The 21,390-nt window shown below is 34.9% G+C and overlaps 1 protein-coding gene across 1 annotated transcript in view; it reads left to right on the top strand.

The window, feature by feature from the left end:
• The window catches only part of LOC123717657 (autophagy-related protein 2 homolog A), a 35,203-nt gene that overhangs the window by 11,365 nt on the left and 2,448 nt on the right, over positions 1 to 21,390 (top strand). Inside the window, exons 16-37 of the mRNA XM_045673765.1 lie at positions 332 to 455; positions 912 to 1,051; positions 1,344 to 1,522; positions 3,992 to 4,142; positions 5,125 to 5,309; positions 5,643 to 5,827; positions 6,542 to 6,806; positions 7,362 to 7,551; positions 7,956 to 8,060; positions 8,570 to 8,802; positions 10,128 to 10,333; positions 11,510 to 11,641; positions 11,957 to 12,146; positions 12,657 to 12,824; positions 13,225 to 13,384; positions 13,777 to 13,944; positions 14,364 to 14,532; positions 16,422 to 16,568; positions 17,671 to 17,798; positions 18,811 to 18,965; positions 19,617 to 19,769; positions 20,300 to 20,507. Coding sequence (XP_045529721.1) covers positions 332 to 455; positions 912 to 1,051; positions 1,344 to 1,522; positions 3,992 to 4,142; positions 5,125 to 5,309; positions 5,643 to 5,827; positions 6,542 to 6,806; positions 7,362 to 7,551; positions 7,956 to 8,060; positions 8,570 to 8,802; positions 10,128 to 10,333; positions 11,510 to 11,641; positions 11,957 to 12,146; positions 12,657 to 12,824; positions 13,225 to 13,384; positions 13,777 to 13,944; positions 14,364 to 14,532; positions 16,422 to 16,568; positions 17,671 to 17,798; positions 18,811 to 18,965; positions 19,617 to 19,769; positions 20,300 to 20,507 — 3,741 coding nt within the window. The remainder of the gene's footprint in view (positions 1 to 331; positions 456 to 911; positions 1,052 to 1,343; positions 1,523 to 3,991; positions 4,143 to 5,124; positions 5,310 to 5,642; positions 5,828 to 6,541; positions 6,807 to 7,361; positions 7,552 to 7,955; positions 8,061 to 8,569; positions 8,803 to 10,127; positions 10,334 to 11,509; positions 11,642 to 11,956; positions 12,147 to 12,656; positions 12,825 to 13,224; positions 13,385 to 13,776; positions 13,945 to 14,363; positions 14,533 to 16,421; positions 16,569 to 17,670; positions 17,799 to 18,810; positions 18,966 to 19,616; positions 19,770 to 20,299; positions 20,508 to 21,390) is intronic.

Raw genomic sequence — 21,390 nt, 5'->3', positions numbered from 1 at the left:
TAATCTTAAAACAATGTATTAAAAATGAAAATTAGAATTTATTTGATCGCATAACTACCTCACAAACTGTAGTAGTAAATATGTTCTCTTGCCACTCTCGGCCTAAACACAATAATAATAAAAACTTGAGCAGCGCTCCATGAGCTTTTGGTAGTACATACATGTTTGAATAGAATTCGTGTTTTGTCCAAAACAAAAATTTAAACGAAGTATAATTTAGTAAATTATGAGAATGTGAAGTTTCTATCATTACTCGACATCTTGACGAATTTCGTTCAAAATATGCTATGAATCCGTACATAATGGTATTAATAGACAATTATTTATACAGACCAAGAAGAAGAGCTAATAGTTCCGGGTACGGATGAAGAAATGACAGAATTCACAAATAACTCCGTCGAAAACTCAGCCATACATCTTGATTTCAACCTGCCCATACTCAGTTTGCAGTTGGAGTAAGTTTTTTTTACTGTTTTACAGAAAATCTAGCAGGAATTATGATAATTGTGTAAACTGCCTTCAAAATCTTTTCCATTTACTATGTAATTAAGTAATTACTGTTCTTATTCATTCATTATTATTTTTATTTCACAAAAACTTTTACGGATAAATTTCACGTTTCATATAACAAGGCAAACAGACACTCATATTTCCAACGGCTCGCAAGTGTGTTGGCGGCCTCGATGGACCCTAAGTCGAATTGGTTCTGAATATTTTAGTGGGCAGCTGATTCCACATAGTGGTAGTGCGGGAACTGCCTTAAAAACGCTAAGCTCGAACGACGTTCGTAAATTTTCTTCTAAATTTAAATTATTGTTGGTCCTTCGAGATAAAAAAGACCAGAATATCTATACTTATCCAGTTAATGTAAGTATTATTATTCAATTACTTAATCCTTTTTTATTATACAGGTCAAAACAACTATACGAAATAATTTATAACCGTATAAACTCTGACCTTCTCCTCTGGGAGCCGAGAGTATCCGATTGCGATATTGCTCCGCATATGGCTGGTCCTATACATCCTGCTTTTGGAGTTTGTAAGGGATATGGTAAGACAACTTCCTGAACGCAGAATTATTTTTTAATACAAATATTATTTTAACAATCGCTCATACGGTGGAGGAAATCGAAACCCAGACCTTAAATGATGTAGCGTCTTTGTTTTTATTTTCTTCATTCAGATATTTATTTTAGACTCTTTATTAAACTGTTATATAGGATTAAATATAGTCGGAGTATTGTATAAAGCCTGAATATCTTAGAATTTAATTTAATAGCAATTTAGAATAGAATATGTTTTTCCTTTCGACTTATTCCAAATAACAAAAGATAATATTATAGATTCGGATTCGGAAAGTACTTCATCCGAAGAAGAGAACTTGTACTATTCGACATACGATCACAAGGCGAGGAAAAATCTTGAAAAGCCCGTTTCGGACAACAAAGAGAGCGATACCCACAACTTCTGTCTTACTCTCAAAGTGGGGAAAGGCTTGCTTAGTATTTATGCCCCAGTCAGGGTAAGTTTATATAGAAATAGCGTAATACACATGTAATGTGTTCCTTCTGAGGTCCGTTTTGACCTATTTATCTTTTGGGGTATTTTAATTGGATGCTAATTAATGCTTATTTTATTGTCAGCGCGTTTAATTGTTTAATTTATTAATCCACCAAATAATAAAACCTAACCCGTTGTCTACGTACAACATATGGCGTTTACACGTGTTAAGATAAACTTTTGTTCTTGCACTTATTTCATTTTTTATGGAAGAAGGCTGTATTTGGGTTACTTTGAATAAAGTTTTAATTTCTGGCTATAGATACCTAAAATGATTTCAGCCTTTTAAGGCCTTTTAAAGATATATCTGTGGCCATGGGTCAGAATATGATAAGTAAATTAGTAAAAACTGCGCAGCTGTGTACGTTCTTTTGTCGCTTTAATATCCTAGCCCGCAAATAACTCGACTGTCGGCATCATGCATACGAACTTTCGAATAAATTCGTTATTTTGTTGACAAATTGGGATTTTGCACGTGTAGACTGATGTTGACCATGACTTATAAGTAGGAGTCATGGATTATCTTCACGTTTTTCTTCTTTCCATTTAACGACAACTCTATAACGCTTATGGCGTTATAGAGTTGTCGTTGGCGTGCATAGTCCACTCAGTGTATATAGTTTTTTTTGTTCTCCTAATATGATTGTATTCGACAGATATAGTTAACAATGGCAATATGTACTGTATACATTGAGATTGCATTTAAACACTAAATTTTAGTTTTAAACGCAACAATCACTTAGCATTAACGCTTATGGCGTTATAGAGTTGTCGTTGGCGTGCATAGTCCACTCAGTGTATATAGTTTTTTTTGTTCTCCTAATATGATTGTATTCGACAGATATAGTTAACAATGGCAATATGTACTGTATACATTGAGATTGCATTTAAACACTAAATTTTAGTTTTAAACGCAACAATCACTTAGCATTAACGCTTATGGCGTTATAGAGTTGTCGTTGGCGTGCATAGTCCACTCAGTGTATATAGTTTTTTTTGTTCTCCTAATATGATTGTATTCGACAGATATAGTTAACAATGGCAATATGTACTGTATACATTGAGATTGCATTTAAACACTAAATTTTAGTTTTAAACGCAACAATCACTTAGCATTAACGCTTATGGCGTTATAGAGTTGTCGTTGGCGTGCATAGTCCACTCAGTGTATATAGTTTTTTTTGTTCTCCTAATATGATTGTATTCGACAGATATAGTTAACAATGGCAATATGTACTGTATACATTGAGATTGCATTTAAACACTAAATTTTAGTTTTAAACGCAACAATCACTTAGCATTAACGCTTATGGCGTTATAGAGTTGTCGTTGGCGTGCATAGTCCACTCAGTGTATATAGTTTTTTTTGTTCTCCTAATATGATTGTATTCGACAGATATAGTTAACAATGGCAATATGTACTGTATACATTGAGATTGCATTTAAACACTAAATTTTAGTTTTAAACGCAACAATCACTTAGCATTAACGCTTATGGCGTTATAGAGTTGTCGTTGGCGTGCATAGTCCACTCAGTGTATATAGTTTTTTTTGTTCTCCTAATATGATTGTATTCGACAGATATAGTTAACAATGGCAATATGTACTGTATACATTGAGATTGCATTTAAACACTAAATTTTAGTTTTAAACGCAACAATCACTTAGCATTAACGCTTATGGCGTTATAGAGTTGTCGTTGGCGTGCATAGTCCACTCAGTGTATATAGTTTTTTTTGTTCTCCTAATATGATTGTATTCGACAGATATAGTTAACAATGGCAATATGTACTGTATACATTGAGATTGCATTTAAACACTAAATTTTAGTTTTAAACGCAACAATCACTTAGCATTAACGCTTATGGCGTTATAGAGTTGTCGTTGGCGTGCATAGTCCACTCAGTGTATATAGTTTTTTTTGTTCTCCTAATATGATTGTATTCGACAGATATAGTTAACAATGGCAATATGTACTGTATACATTGAGATTGCATTTAAACACTAAATTTTAGTTTTAAACGCAACAATCACTTAGCATTAACGCTTATGGCGTTATAGAGTTGTCGTTGGCGTGCATAGTCCACTCAGTGTATATAGTTTTTTTTGTTCTCCTAATATGATTGTATTCGACAGATATAGTTAACAATGGCAATATGTACTGTATACATTGAGATTGCATTTAAACACTAAATTTTAGTTTTAAACGCAACAATCACTTAGCATTAACGCTTATGGCGTTATAGAGTTGTCGTTGGCGTGCATAGTCCACTCAGTGTATATAGTTTTTTTTGTTCTCCTAATATGATTGTATTCGACAGATATAGTTAACAATGGCAATATGTACTGTATACATTGAGATTGCATTTAAACACTAAATTTTAGTTTTAAACGCAACAAAAATATATTAAATACAAACCAACTATTTCAGGATAGCAACAAGCAAGTGGTTCCTGGTCAAATGGGTGAATTAGTTTTGGAAGCGCAAAAACTGTCCATGTGTCAGGTCAGCGGTATAAACGGACGTGCTAAGACGGCCCAACTTTGTTTGAGGGGAGGGAAAATGGCACTGTACCACGAACGTAAGTATAGCAATATATTAGTGTGCAAAAATTGTTCGTTTAGTACCTTCTTAGACTTATTGAATTGCCATCTAGCTAAAGTAGAGACCTACATTATTTGGAATAGAAAATAAAACACCTTTATCACTAATCATCACCTTACGTAACTTGTGATTTTAGTTTTAATGCGGTACCGATAACTATACTTTATTCATTTCATTTCATTTATTTCCAAGAAAACACACACACATAAAATAACAATAATCAAAAAGAAGAAGAAAAATAAATAAAAAAGTAATAACTATAGATAGATAACATTTTTTTTAAGAGAAAGGTTTAATTGAGTAATGCGTGTGTGCTGTGGTTGTTATTGACCCTGGCTCAGCATTTTACTGAGGAGCAGAGTTGTTTCACAGCGCTGGTCCTTCTGCTAGAGACCACAGCAGCTAGTTTGCGCCCCAGTCGTAAAAAAACAAATAAGAATCTAATACTCAGTAGAAATAAATAGTAAAAGTATTCATAATCCTTATTGAAAAATCTACACGATGGGTTTTCATCCTTTACTAATTAATATATTATTATATTGTGTATCATTAGCTCTTATTTAGTGATACCCAATTATTTACATAATATTGTTAGGCCGAAAACCAGGTTGAGATGGCTTTAATCAACTAGATAATATGCGTACGTGCGTATTGCGTACGAGTACGTAGTTTAATACGTATGTAATAACGACCTATGCGTGGATACTTATGTGTACGACCCGAATTTATTCGGCGATAACGTGATGCACTCCATAAATGGCCTATCCCAGAATTTAATTCATTTCTTTTTTCTCCTTATATAATCTTTTTAGTTTCAGACGCAAAGACTATTATTATATTATATATAATACTTATACTATAAGATTTATGTACTATTTGGATAATATATAGTTAATAATTGAATAACGTTTATTTCTTAACTTCTATAACATTATTTTGACTAATATAATTTTTTCCAGCTATTCTAACAATACCATCAGAAAAACCTAACCTCCGGTTATTCGGCACGGCCATACCATGTCACCTAAAAAAAACCATATATCCATCAAATAAAGGCGTATTTATAAAGGACCGTATTGAATCCAGGGATATGTTTACCATGGCATTGAAGACTGAACCTGATAGTGACACACCTGGCCTTAAGGTACTTTTTGATGAATATTCTAATTCTCTAATAATAGAATTCATCCATTGGGTAGAACTTCTAGCTTTTAAAATGAATTAACCTAATTTTGCTAACGATCCTGGAAAATTATGCACTGTAATAAAAGAAGAACGGACTAGAAACTGGTGAAATCTTTTCTCTTCTCAGTGACCCCTTTGTCTTCTTCCGAACCAACCTGAGAATGATAAATTAGCTTTGTATATATTACAGTCCAATACATTGATTTAATTCACAATTTAATTTTGGGCTTAAAGCCGGACACTGATAAAAAGAATTCATAAAACCTTTAGATTCAACAAATATTCCTTTCAGACCATTTGCATTGCCCTTGGCATAGAACAGGCGACGTTGCGCCACAGAGGAGACAAGGGCATCGCGTGGCTGACACAATTTATGGACGTGCTGGATGTTCTTGACTACCCTGTGCCCGGATACATCCCCTCCACTGTACTCTCGGAATTGCATGTGCACGTTTGGGACTGTGCTGTGGACTATAGGTAAACAATAAATCTATACTAATATTATAAAGACCAATTATTTGTATCTCTGTAAGGATGTAACACCAAAACTATTGAACCGATTTCAATTCTTTCCTTCTGATGTAAAAAATAATTTGTACATCAGAAGCTCTGAAAAATAATAGCTGTATTAAGAATATATATAATATTTATTCTCGTACTATAAGAGTTGTAAAGATTGAAGGCAGTTCTTCCGTAACATACTTTTAAAAAAAATGTTATTGATTCAAGAGAATTCAAAGTTAAAGGATTATATATAACCATTTTCCCCCCTAATTTTGTTATTTATTTATTGAAGTACGCCAAATCATATATAATGCATACGTACGTACATATACAGTATAAGTTACAATCTATTTATTCTGAGTACTTGATAATAACGGTGAACATAAATATACAAAAATTAATAAAAATATTACGCTTCTACAAATTTAAAAAAATAGTAATTTACTCTTCACAAACAATGTGGATTATGACCCGATGGCCGCTTAACAAGCTTTCTCTAGAATAGATCAGATCACGACCAAATATATAAAGCTCTGATAATTAGCGTTTCTTCCGTTGTATTCGCGAAAAACTCGAAAGGTTCGAGAATGTTTTCAATATAAAATTTTAGTCTTGGTATAGCATATTGTAATACTATTAAAACAGGAGAAACAAATTTGTGTTAATATTTAATCCAAACAATTCCAGACCACTATATCTACCAATACGTACAGTCGTGACGTTAGGCAACTTCAGTGTGTCGAGCAATATCATACCAGAGACCAATACTTCATATCTACGGTTCTTAGCGCAGGAGTGTACACTTTTCCTCGCGTATATATCGAATGCGAAACCAAACGCAACAGTACCGCAAGATGACGACAAACATCCAGACTTATATAGGGATTATGTATGTGTGCTGGATGTGGGACTGTTCGAACTGTCCTTAAGGATGGAGGATAAGGGGACAGGGGTATGTAACCATATATTTTGCATGAGATTCTTCTATTATTGCAGGTCACGTGACCTATAAACCACAAATATTTATAAAATGTTTTATTGTTCTCAATAATTGTGGCGACGTACACGCACGTAGACGTACACTTAGTACGAGCTAGGACTCCCTAGCGCTAAGTCTCGACTCATAATCTTACCCTTGCGGCCTTAGATCAAACTTTAATTACTTTAAAATATCTGGACATGGACGTAATTACCATTATTTTTCTTGAACTGATTCGTTCAATTATATCAAGACTTTAAACCGTGAATGGAAAATTACTAAAACGTTTAATATAAGAAAAAAAAATATCTGTAACTAGAACAGCGCCCTCTGGACTTAACTAAACTGAAACACGACATTGGCTATCAATTATGTGTTAAACTATACCATATATGTAAATATACGGTCAAAAACTAGTCATAGTATCGAGGCATACGAAGACAAAACCTTTGAATTTACTTATTACAAATGAAATCATGACAAAAAAACTTTCCATACTCCTAGTCGATCATGAAGATAAAATTTTAGGCTAACGACCAACCCCAAGTGGACCTAACGGCATCAAATAATATGGTGAACTTATACACCTGTTGGGATTCCGCGTCAGCCCTCTGCCGTCTCCTTACGTATGTGGCATCCGATGGCGACGCTCTTCCACCATTCGAACATTCTAGACATACCAGCATATGTTCTGATCAGCCGTTGGAACCCCTTGTTGGTAAGAGATATGTATATTCTAGAAAAAAATGTATGCCCCCACATTATTAGGCAATAATCAACGGCCTTAGACGACTTAATGAAATTAAATTGATTTATGTGTATGTCGTGGCCTGATTGAGTCGATCATTCCATCATCAACCTATATCCTGGAATCCATTCTAGAATATTCTGGTTCAATAAATATGTTTTTAATGCTAAAATAATTTTAAATCTTAATATTCATGAGAGTTCACGAAAATAATGATTTACTAAGAAGTGTTGTCAAGTTGATTAACAAAATTAAAATGATAATGGTGGTGCATGTGCACCTCATTATAGAAAAAAGTTGAATTGAAAAATTCTGTTTTTTTTTTTTTTAAATTTAAATCGTCTTTTAAAGCACAGTAAACATGAACCTTTCAGGACTAGAAGACAGACCAGAAGAAATCAGAGAACTCTCGCCAAGTGAAATTCAGCAGGTTAATGATCTCATGGCTGAGGCTTTAAAAGAGAGTCCGAACAACACATGTAAGTGTGTCGCTTTCAGTATCTAATATGTTTGTCTCTATTTCTTCTATTGTTTATTAAAAAGATTTTATGACAAATATTTTAAAAAGTTTTATACCTATACAGAATAAAACTCCATTTAAACCTTCTTCATTAGTTATACCGTGATTTTGTTTTGAAATCCCCATTATAAAGAAAATACTTTTTCAATGGATTGAAGTTATGTATATCCTAATATATATATGAACTTGTAATTATTTTATATAATTTAAAAAAAAACGTTTCACGTGCTTTACAGCGTGCGTGGTCACGGCGACAAAAAAAATACAATTACAATTAATACATAACCTACTTTTTCAATCCGTTAAAAAAAGTGTTTTCTTTAAATATGTAAAAGTTATTTTAATAAAAAACAATACTATCCCCATTATACATTCGAAGAATAATGTTGTAGCAAAAAAAAAAATTTTTTTTATCTTAAGTAGAAATTTTATAAGTCGTACAAATACCAATAAAATACTGTTTCGTAGTTGAAGAAGATGAACTTGTCAGTTCAACCGAAAAAGAAGGTGTCGAAATATTTTTCTTCCCCGACGAGTCCAATGTCAAACTGAAAGATCCAGAACATAATCTCGAAGAGGAGTGTAAAAGCATAGATATTATAGAGCAAGCACAGGAAGCTAAACCCAACGCTCAAGTGGCTAAAGACCTGGGTGATCCTACGACACCTAAAGCCTCGCCCAGGAAATGCAAACGGAAGAAGGTATTTTATTTATTTATGTTCGGTTAAGATAAAATATCGGATATATAAAGATAAAGGCCGGCAACGCACTCGCGATCCCTCTGGCATGGAGAGTGTCCATGGGCGGCGGTATCACTTAACATCAGATGAGCATCCTGCCCGTTTGCCCCGTTTTATTTAAAAAAATACAATTATTGCATTTCCATAAAAGATCGGGGCCGTATGCCCTATAGCCCCCCCCCCCCCCCTCTTTGTTTTTTTTTTACATCTTAAGTATTTATTTACTTTTTTACACATATGACACACACATTGTCTATGCTTGAAAACGAAATGCATTTTCGTGGATTCCCACAAAAAATAATACGTTTGTGTACTTTTCTTTTTTGAGAGCTTTGCTTACTTTTGCTGAAAAGTGGAGGGGGGGGGGGAGGAGATAAATTGCTGTAAATCTGCTTACGTAATACTTGAACGACCCAATAATAAATAAATACTTATTAATACTAAGTCGCCTTATGTGGATTACCTGACAAGTGATTAACAACGCTTTTTATTATAATAAAAGTTATGAATATAAGAATAATATGAAAAATAAAATCGATACAAATTTTTTGAACTGTTAATATACGAGAAGTTTTTATGATCAGTTGATTTTTTTTTTTTGCTGGTTGGTAAATTTGTGCGACAGCAATAAAAAAAAACAATTGGCCTATTATTTCGTCTAACAATGTCTACAATGTTTTAGGTGAGGTTAGGTTAGGATGGCCCACTCGCCCATTTAGTAATTTCACTTGTCAGAATTTATTATTTTTATAATTGTTTACGACTATTTTTTTTACTATATTACTAAGTTTTAACTGCCGAGTAATATGCATTTTATAATTTTCAACTTACCAAAACTACTTTACCTATACAACTGCGTTAAATCAGTGAAGAAATATTCGAATCATTTAAATTTTGAATTCCATGATATATGGACACGCCGCCTAACAAGACGCCTAAAGATAATTAAACATTTTGAGTTAATAAAAGTTTTTTACTTGCGGTATCTTCGACACATAAATGAATATTACCTTAGTTTAAGCTACCAGTATTGTAGGTAATTTTTATTCATTTAAATTCGCACTTCTATTATATGAACTTTATTCTAGGGAAAAAATACATATATGTACATATATATTCTGCAGGGAGATACTTTTATAAATAAACGTTTAGATTCTCAGTATTTATCCAAATTGTCTCATGTATTATTCCGATTTTCTTACTAATGATTTAACTTTTATGGAATTTTGATTATCCCAAGATTTTCTTTAAAAAAAACAGAAATTTAAGATTTTAAATTTCCACAGTTGAAATCTGGTGGTGACGGAGGTAACACGGATGACGAATACTGTATCGTTGAAGCGTCATACGCGCAAGACAATGAAATGGACGAGCCTGTAGTGAATTGGATTGGACCGGGACCTGTGCATATGGTCGATAATCATTTCACTGTACCAGCTGCTAGATCAGATGTACTTAAGGCGCCTAAGAGTTTCCCGCTTCCTGTTTTAAGGTAATTTAAATTTAACTATCTTATGTTTAAAATATTGTTGGGTCTCTCTGCATCTTCTACCGCATGTAGAAGTGCGTGTGTTCAGAAGAGTTGTTCGGTCTAATACCCCCCCCCCCCCAGCTGGATTTCATTTCACGTCAAGGCAAAATACAAAATACCATCCGTATCACCTCGACGTCCGTCGTTCCACAACTGAGCGTTTTCTAAGGCGGTTTTTACCACCACTATATGGAGCTGCCCACTGAAGTATTTCCGAACCAATTCGACTTAGGGTACTTCAAGAAAAGAGCGTACCAATTCTTGAAAGGCCGGCAACGCACTTGCGAGCCTTCTGGCAATGTGAGTGTCCATGGGCGGCGGTATCACTTAACATCAGATGAGCGATGAGCAAACTCGTCTTTTGAGAGTAAAAATATGCTAACGGTTAAATAATAAGCCTTTATTTATCCACATCTAGTTTACATACAATATACATAAATATTGGTTATTCCAAAATGCGGGCGAGATAAAGACTTTTACTCCCTGTTATCTTTTCCCGTCAGCTACCAATTTTTGTCAGCTACTAATCTTGCTCATCGCTCTTTTTCTTTGTGGATGTCCTTTTGGATCGGTCCATTCGGTTAGACATTAAAACCTTCTACCAGGGCTATATGCACTACCTTGTGGTGCATGTTCCACAGCGTTTGTTATTTTTGTTCTTCCGCGAAAACTTTATCTTTTTGTCACTTAGTTTAATTCCAAGAATATGTTTCAAATAGGTAATTTACCGTTCCATGTCTGAATCGGTTTTGTGACTAGAATATTTTAATACAAAATGTGTGTATATATAATACAATAATCACGTATTGTGAATATAGTTAAAATGTTGTTAACTATTCTTGCATCCAGAACTTATTTTAATTTATTTTCCAATAACGTGATCGAAAGGCACCCAATATATATATTCGCTATTGTTGCGTAGAATAAACAAACAGTACGTAGAGACATCTGTCGATAATTATGTAAAACTGAACTCTAAATTTCAATTTGTCTATGTGTTCTTTTTGTCTATTAAGTAATGTGTCGTTACCAACGTGTTTTACTTATAACTATTTCCTTGAATCGTCTTTTGATAATGATATTTAACACCCAATCCGATAGCTCTACGATACATCTTGACCCAAATTTTTTCTTTAGGTATACATTATGCGAAATGAGTATAACATGGAATATGTTCGGCGGCAACGACTTCCGTCCGACGAGTGACATTCCAAAGAAATCTGTCAGCATTGATATAGATCCCAGAAAGAGTTCACCAACCAATACAAAGTAACTAAATTTTTTAATAATTTATTTTATTTTAAGTAATATCATGTCATCATTCAAGTTATTGTTTACAGAAAAATAGGAGATAAGTTCATTAGTTGTAAGCCTAATTATAATATTTTAAGTATACCAGTAGAAGGTAGACAAATAGACTACAGAATGCTGTTTTCTCCTTATTATACGCCGACATATAAATCATCCTTAAACTCTTAATCATATTTTGATTTATACTTAACAAACATAATACCTACAACAAAAAATAAAAACTGTAGTCGCCAATGGCATATGATAGTTAATTTCAATTGATAAAATCTTTAGACGCAATAAAGACTACGAGCCGTACGAAAAGGGGCGTGCTCTAGCAGCAGCATACAGAACTGGCGGAGTCAGTTGGTCCGCGGGTAGCGAACGCGTGCGTGCGCCTGCGCAACCAGTTAAACATGACATACATGCACGTGGCGGGAAGCACAGAGACCACCATACTTGTGTTAAATTGTGTCTTGCTAAGGTAAGTAAATTTGTTATTAACTGATTAACATAATATTTTAAATGTACTGCGGAGCGCAACTTACCTTTTTGTTGAATATGTACAAAAGTTAACTAATCAAGTTTTTTTTTATTTTTGTATTAGTAATATACTTGTTTTATAAAAAAACTTGTATACCCTTAAATATTTACAGGGAGTTGAATTTCGTTTTCATTACTTATATCTGAAATCTCAGAGTTCAGTTGTGTTCTTAATATCTTATAGATTCTTAGTTATCATCTGTTTCTTTTCATCCCAGGCTAAACACAGTTTTACAGAAAGAGACAGTTATAGTTTGGCGTCCAATAGGCTTGTTTAGTTTTAATGACAATGGGGTGTGATGCATGTTTATAGTCCATACCAAGACCCTTAACTTCACTATTTGATTGAAATAATTTCATAACAATTAGGCCGAATAAATTTATCTGATATTATATATATTTATAGGTCAACGAAATCATTAAAATCTTAAATACACATTAAATATTCCAGGTCAAATTCCAACACGAAGTGTATCCTACAGGAGGTACCCAGGCCTCTCGCCAGACCTTAGCCATCAGCAAAATTGAAGTCCTAGATCGACTTGTCTGCAGTGACATCAACAAACTCCTCAGCCAATACAAGCTGAAAGATGAACCGGAGAGGAAAAATGCTCATATGGTTCGTTTGTCAATTGATATAATTTGTTTTATAGATATAATAAAGCAAAATAACAGGACAATGCGTATTTTGGAATAAAAATAAACATAATATTTAGTTCAAAACTTAGAAGCAGCGCTTCGTGGCCGTATTTGTAACTGAACTTAATCACTATCGTAAAGCGTATACGTATTAAAAAAAACGTACGGACGACAACGAGACAGCGTTAACGCACCGTGCGTTTGAGAAATTAACGAGTCGTACATTTTTCTATACTGACATCAGCTGTCAAATGTCAAAATCGTTTATAACGCCATTGACGTTTTAGAATCCATATATTGTGCAATTTAAATTTTATTGCCTTCGCTATTGTGCCATCGGGTGACTTATGTAAAATAACATTTAACATTTTTGTGTACAGCTTATAGTAAAGGCAGTGCATTTACGCGGGGACACATCGCTGCCTGCGCAAGAGTGTTGCCTGAAGGTATCGTTATTACCGTTGAGGTTTAACTTGGATCAAGATACGCTTGCGTTTCTTGTTGGATTTTTCTCTAAACTGGGTACGGACGAAGGCAATGGTGAGATTTTATATATTATATATTTATATATATTCGATAACTTTATTTCTTCAAATACTCACAGTTTATTTACAGCATATAATATATATTTTATAATAATATATTAGTGTGTCTTCTTGCTCATAAAAAGCCAAACAGTTCTCCCATAATATATGTTTATATTAAATAACACAAACCTAACAATGCAAAGTTTCAGTACAATTTAGATTTTTCTTTAATTATTATTACCAGCCTCTTATTGTTGAAAAATTTATAATTGCATCATTTTATTTAAAGTAGTCATGTGTCTCTTTTTGTCACAGCGTAAACCCAATGTGGAGGAAAGAGACAAAAGAGAAATATCCAAAAAGGTACAATAAGAATGATTAAATGATTACTGTTTATATTTCCAGATGAAGACACGAAGAGTGTAGGCGGTCTCTCAACCGACTCGAGCGGGTCTCGTCAAACTACTCCCACTCACAGGCCTCCTGTCATGAGTGTCGGGAGCCACTTGAGGGACCCCCCTCCTACGCCTACTTCTTTGGGTGACGGCGACTGTCTTTCGCTTAATGAGACCGGTATGCATTTACAGGGGCATAAATGGATTTATTTTATGGGATAAATTAACTATAGGCAACACAAAAAGATCTTCCCATGTACCCTCAGGTACATATATTTAAGTATATTTTTGTAGAGTTTCTTAGAATTTTTTCAAACAGCTTGAATTGTAATTGATTTTGTTCATATGTAGTATGGTTCCTGATTAAAAGAATTCAATGTGTATATATGCGCATAGGCAATATAATGCTTATATTTCCTACTTACCAGGAAAAATCTGGACAGACAGGCCTTCGTCATATTTATTCAAAGCAGTTGTGCTCCTCAAAGGGTCCATGAACAATGTTGTCATTGCAGAACTATCAAAAAAAAGCTTTTCAATTAAATCCCGTAGTCCCTCATATTACCGCTGTAAGTTTCAATATAATTTTATTTCCAGTAATCCGTGATGATGAACCACTGATGGAGACGTATGAGGCTGAGCGTCTCGTATCCGAAAACTTGATTCAGTTAGAGGAAGACTTCCAAAGACTAGCGGTTAACCAGGAGAAGATAACTGTGAAACCGCCCGATGCAGAACCAATCGATGACTCCCCTATATACTTTAGGTGGTATTTTTTACAGTGGCGCTACAACCTTCTAGGTCTAGACCGCAGATTTCTGTATGTTTCGTAAAAGACACGTAGGTGATCAGTTTGCCTGACCCACGTCGACGACTTTGAGTCTAAGGCATGCCGATTTCGTCACGATCAACGTACAAGCGCGTGCGCACACAAAGTCCACGCACAGTCGTGTATCGAACCTATGACCTTTGGGATCTTATCCTCATACGCTTTACTCCCTAAAAAAACCTATATTACAACCGACATAGTAAAAATAAATATATTAATAACATTTGCAATACGCGGAAGAAAAAATTATCTTACATAAATACAACAGATAGAAATCACCCCATCACCTTTTTTTTTAATAAAATAGGGGGCAAACGGGCAGGAGGCTCACCTGATGTTAAGTGATACCGCCGCCCATGGACACTTGAGTGCGATGAATAACAGGTTGACAGAGCCCCGCGAGGTGCGCTAGTGTTGGTCATCGCGTCGTGCGCGACCTGCGGTCTTATTATCTAGGGCTATAGAGCTGGAATGCGCGTGCGCCGCCGTGTCATCGGCCCGCGCAAGCCTTAGCGGGTGACTGTTCCTATTGTGATTGCTTGCCGTCCAACCTTTTGATCTCGGTGCTTTTCGGTCTTTTTATTCCTCTGTATTTTTAGTCATAACTACTAATTAGTATCTTTTATATTTTATTATGGGTTCTTATGCTATTATGCCCTATCTTCAATCTGGGTATGTCCAAAATACAAATCTAATCTAAAGAAGGCATAGGTTATCTGTTTAATTTTATCTGTTCTCTAGGTTTTAAATAGAAAAACGGCTTTAAGAACTTTAGTTTTATAAGTTTGTTACATTCTAGTAAATAATGTACACTGTACACATGTACACACATTAAATAGGCTGCTTAACATCTACCCGCTTACCGTCTACAATCTAAAAATACGACTAAAGGACTGGCTCATGAACATACCCTACGCAGAGTTGGAGCTTCTTCTGAGGCCTAGTATGTAGTACAGACTTTATTCATTCACTCACTGACTCACTCACTCACTCACTCACTCACTCACACACTCACACACTCACTTATGCACTCCAGTGTGTTGATAACAGTTAAAAATCAATAACAAAAAAAGAAGAAAAAAAAGTTAATAGAAGATTTAACTAAATTATATATAAATTAAATATTTTAAGGAATGTATAACTAAGTTTGTTATGAAAGAGCCGGAAACCCTGACACAGGTATTTTTTACTTAAAAGGGTTCCCAAATCTTACACATTGTAATGAAATTGTACTTGAAATTAATAAACATATTTTATTATTATATTATTATTATACACTGGATATGTACCACTATACATTTTTGAAAGTGAAATTATATTATGAACTATCTAGCCATCATATAGTTAAATAATATTTCGTGCTACCAGATTTTATTTTACCATTTTGTAGCGTAGTGTGTTTGGCATTTTTCATAATTACTGTACAGTACAGTGACACAGTTACATTATATTACTAAAACCTTTTGTGATATATGGATATTTGAAAAATGACATGTGAATGTGAATGTTTGCATTTACGAACGACAATAATTACTTATTCTTAGGATTTTCGATGTTTGTACATATATTATTTTTATATTTTTTAAAGTTCGGACAAAAAATATTAAAAAAGGTTCCATGAGTACGTAGAATTATCTCAATTTAAAAAAAAACCGGGATTCGCGTGCTTAATGGCAAATATAGTAATAATCGTGATAATAAAAAGTAATTTGTTTGTTTTCCCTGTGATTTCTTTGTGAAATTTCTTAATAAAAGGCAATTTGACTAACCATAAATATTACATGTGTCATTGTAAGATAATTTTCAAATTTTCGCATTAATTACAGGCGTGTCGTATTTTCTCCGGAAGTGCCGATACGTCTGGATTACGTGGGGAAGAGAGTCGATCTATCTGCGGGGCCCGTGGCTGGACTATTAATGGGGCTGGGACAACTCAACTGTTCCGAACTCACGCTTAAAAGACTGGATTATAAGTAAGGGTCTATAAATATTATTTAAAACTAAGGTGATTAACAACTCGGAACGATTTTACATTATCTTAAATTTTTATACAGCCTCCCGGTGTTGCAGATGTCCATGGATGGCAGTGAACACATTATAAGAAGTGCTTGTTCATTTTCCTCCTGTCCCATTTTTTTGTTATCTGAAAAAACCTATGTGTTAGGTTATATACACTCAGTGGGCATAGTAAGACAGACCTAGTCATTGATAATACTTTCTGAAACATTTTTTAATATTAGTTTGGCAGTCGCGACATGAACACATTGTTCAGGTTGCCTGCAGCTAAGTTTCATCATCGGACGTCGAGGCAGAATACGAAATAACATATGTATCTCGCCGTATCACTTCTACGTCCGTCGTTACACAACTGACCGTTTTTTAATGCAGTTTTTACCGCGGTTTTTTTTTGACTTTGTGGAACCAGCTGCCCACTGAAGTATTTCCGAACCAATTCGACTTAGGGTCGTTCAAGATCCGTACCAATTCCTCAAAGGGCGGCGGTTTACGAAAAAACATTTAAATGTATAAACAAATATAATATACTATAAAAGAAGCGTTCCAAGTATTACGTCACGAAATTTTTGGAAATTCTCCCTCCCATGAAACGTGCCGTAACCTTTTCTGTATTACCATGATACTGTAGTACCACCCCCCATGACTGGAAAGTGGAAAATAATACTAACAATAATGCAATCCCCGCCCCGCATCGTAACGTTTTATAAGAGGTCCCACACCCCCCCCCCCCCCCCAATCGTTTACCATACACAAATAGGAGAAGTAACGAAAATAATAACGTAGCCTTACCTACAATCTACGGCTGTAAGGTCACCGTGTTGACCTCATACCTTGAAACGCGCTAACCAAGTTATCCTCTTAGGATATATTTAACTTCTCTTTTTTAACTTTAATCTTCGGGCCGGCTATTTAGGAGTTGGACTGATCGAGGGTCCTCCTTATGCTGGAGACAGTCATTCCGTTATAATTTATCTACACTAATAATATGAAAAGAACTTGTCTCTCTTAGTACCTCGAGCCTTGTCAGTATTTCAAACAGTTTCATAAATAACCTTTCAGACTAGGACTGTTGGGCTTAGAAAAGCTTGTTCAGTGGGCTTTGCATGAGTGGCTGTCAGACATCAAGCGGCATCAGCTCCCCGGTCTTCTCAGCGGGATTGGGCCCATGCATTCCCTGTTACAAATAAGTAAGTAACATTAAAACTAGATCTCGTATTTCAGCTACCTAAAATTTCATCAAAATATGCTCAGTATTTTTTGAGATATCTACGCATTTTCTGTAGGTATTTAATATGTGTAGTTCCTAGATAATGTGTGATGAAACTTGATATACTCAATGTATTATGTAGAATATGGATAAAGCTATTTGCCGCATTCTGTGTTTGTAAAAAAATTTGAATGTCAAACTGTAATGGTTGAGAACTGTCAAACTGTAATGGTTGAGAACTGTCAAACTGTAATGGTTGAGAACTGTCAAAATAGTTTTTCTATATAAACTCTCTCCTGTACTCCAGACAGTTGTAACTTGGATACGTGTTTTAAACGAGAATTCGTCCTCTTAAGATTTTAAAAACCATATCAGATTATTTACTATTGACTAAAGAATATAAACAAATTGATTTTTATTTATGTAAAATACTAAAATTCAACATAAACATTCATAATTACAACGTTGTACCAGTCCCTATATAGTACCACATTACAGAAATATATTTCGATTAAAAGCCTCCGACGAAATTCAACTCCAGGAGGTTATTGTGATTAGAATGCGAAGACATGTTATTTACAACTTAGTATAATAATAATCAATGGCGCTACAACCTATTTAGGTCTGGGCCTCAGATTCTATATCTGTTTCATAGTCATTTGTTAATCGAATAGGCAAGTAGGTGATCAGCCTTCTGTGCCTGACACACGTCGACTTTTTGGGTCTAAGACAAACCGGTTTCCTCACGATGTTTTCTTTCACCGTTCGAGCTCATGCTAAATGCGTGCGTGCAAGGCCGGGGTTCGAACCTACGATCTCAGGGATGAGTCGCATGCTGAAGCCACTAGGCCAACACTGCTACAACATAGTATACATCGTCGTTAATACGATTAAACTGTGACCGTTTTGTCAGGTGACTGGCGTATGAAAATCTATTTTTTCTGCTTTCAAAATATTTTAATTCGGCCTATTTTTATTATTTGTATTTATAGTAACGGGTATACGTGACCTGGTGTGGCTGCCAGTGGAGCAATGGCGAAGAGACGGCCGCTTAGTTCACGGCTTGAGGCGTGGAGCGGCTTCTTTCACCGCTCGTACTGCTGTCGCCGCGTTAGACATTACAGCAAGGATCTTACATCTCATACAGGTATTATCAATATTTGAAATTTATAAAAATTGTTATGGTGTACCACGAAGATTGTACTTCCAACAAAATTTGTTTTTCAGCCATAGAACATAGAGTTGACAGAAATGCTTTTTTATCTACTCTATGTTCTATGACACTTTTAAGCGCGTTAAAGAATACATATATGGAAATTATTTTAACGTAAAATTTTGTTTTCATATGAATTAAGACTCACTTACAGCTATTTTATTATTATAGGTCTTGATTCCAAACAAAGCTTTGAAGATGAGATTGTCTTTGTAATAATAATAATACTTACTTACTTTGTAATAATAATAATACTTACTTACTTTGTAATAATAATAATACTTACTTATACTAAGCTTAGGTTGTGTTCAAGTATTACGCAATTTTTGGAGATTCTTGGACATTGTGGACATTGTGTGACTACCCGCAGTGACTCTTTATATCTAAAACTTGACCAGTATGTGGTGTAAAGTACTAGAAAGTCGAAAATAATATTATCAATAACGCGTAATGGCTGCCCTAGTGGCTACATCTTTAAAAAATACATTTGATTCCATAGAGTAGCAATGACGTACCGTTTCCGTATTTTATGAAAGATTTTCGAGACTATACTATAGCTCCAGCTAATTAATTATTTATTCACAGGCTACGGCAGAAACAGCATTTGACATGTTGACACCAGCGCCCGCGCTGACAATGGGCTACGAGAGGCGTGAGAGACGCCGCAGACGTGACCCCGCAAGACAGCCCACTGATATCAGGGAGGGGGTGACGAGCGCATACCATACTGTCAGAGATGTGAGTATACAATATATTATATAGTACAGAGATTAAGATTTGTTTAATATAAAACTTTATTTTTTTTAAGTTGCCTTCCTATAAAATGACTATTTAATAAATTGGCTGTCTGTAAAGTCGGTTAACGGATAATAATTTACGTTATAACGTCATAAGAAAAAATTGCATACTTTTATGAATTGTATTAATATCATTAAAGGAGTGAATCAATTTTTTATTAATTATCAAAGAACTAATATGAGATATCGCTAAACAAATTCTTAGAATGCAAGATTTTTTTTCCTTTTTTGCCGCAATTGTTGTTTTAATAAACGATGTATTCATATTAACTTTTCACTTTGCTTTATAAACAGTTGACAAAACAGTTCACGTGTTAAACATCGTCCTATGGAGTGGAAAAGAGATAAATGCATCACAAGCCAAAAGCTTATCGCTTATCCCGTGCTCTCGCTCGCACGCTCGGTTAAGGCGGACCGTGAGAATGAGTCATGTATTTACATGACTTAATAATGTTCATAAATTTATTTTAGGGTTTTGCGGAAACGGCGGCAAATATAACAATGGCAGCCCGGCGTGGGCGCGGTACGGGCGTATTGCGTCAGTTGCCGGGCGCTGCTGTCGCGCCTTTGGCTTTAGCGGCCGCTGGTGCAGCGGACCTTCTGGGCGGCGTCAGAGCCGCCTTGGCCCCGGAGCTGTGCAGGGACCACGCTGATAAGTGGCGCAGGACAGATCATGCCGGTAACATTTATTTACACTGATACTTATTATAAACTTTAGTAGATGACATCTCATTAATTTTAATCACTTTCTTAAAAACAAAATTTTCACTAACGATTCAAAACTTTATACATTCTATAAAAATTAACAACATGTTCTCAACCTGTCCTATGCTGAAACGTAAAAGTATTCTTATTGCGCAACAGTTGTATCATGAAATTTTAAGTGTTGTAGTAATTAGTATATTACTGTTGACATGTTCAACGGAAGAGACCAACTGCCCACGGCACCGGGAAACCGGAAATCCGGTGCTAGTGCACTTTCTTTTGAACTAAACATTATGTCGGAGCGATGGCGTTAATGTCAGCTGTCATTGTCATTTAATAACGTCAAAGTCACATTTGTTCACTATTAATAATGAACACTATGAATTACTATAATAATATTAATAAAAGCCTTTATTGCTGTAGTTTTCATACATATGTACTGTGTATGAAAACGTGAAATACTAAAATAAAAAAATTAATACAAATAATTAATCGGCAAGCCGGTTGGTTTTTGTTAAACAGCTTGTCCTTGGACATAGGCCTCCTGTAAGCGCATCCACTCTTCTCTGGTTCTAGCTTTACGCATCCACATAGGACCAGCTGCTCTTAGCACATCATCTTCCCATCTTTTTATTTGTCTTCCTCATCTTCTTTTGTTATAACGAGGAAGCCATTCCGTCACTTTCTTCGTCCTTTTATCTTTATCTTCTCTCATGTGTCCTGTCCATTTTCATTTCAGTCTTTTACTAGGAGTAACAGCATTTTTAAACTTTGTCATGTACTTCTTCTTCTAGTTTTACCCATCTTTAATTTCAGACCTAGAACACTCCTTTCGATACTTTTCTGTTTCTCTTTTC

Source organism: Pieris brassicae, chromosome 2 (assembly GCF_905147105.1).
Source record: "Pieris brassicae chromosome 2, ilPieBrab1.1, whole genome shotgun sequence".
Classification (NCBI taxonomy): Eukaryota; Metazoa; Arthropoda; class Insecta; order Lepidoptera; family Pieridae; genus Pieris; species Pieris brassicae.
This window is presented reverse-complemented; position numbering and strand designations above follow the sequence as displayed.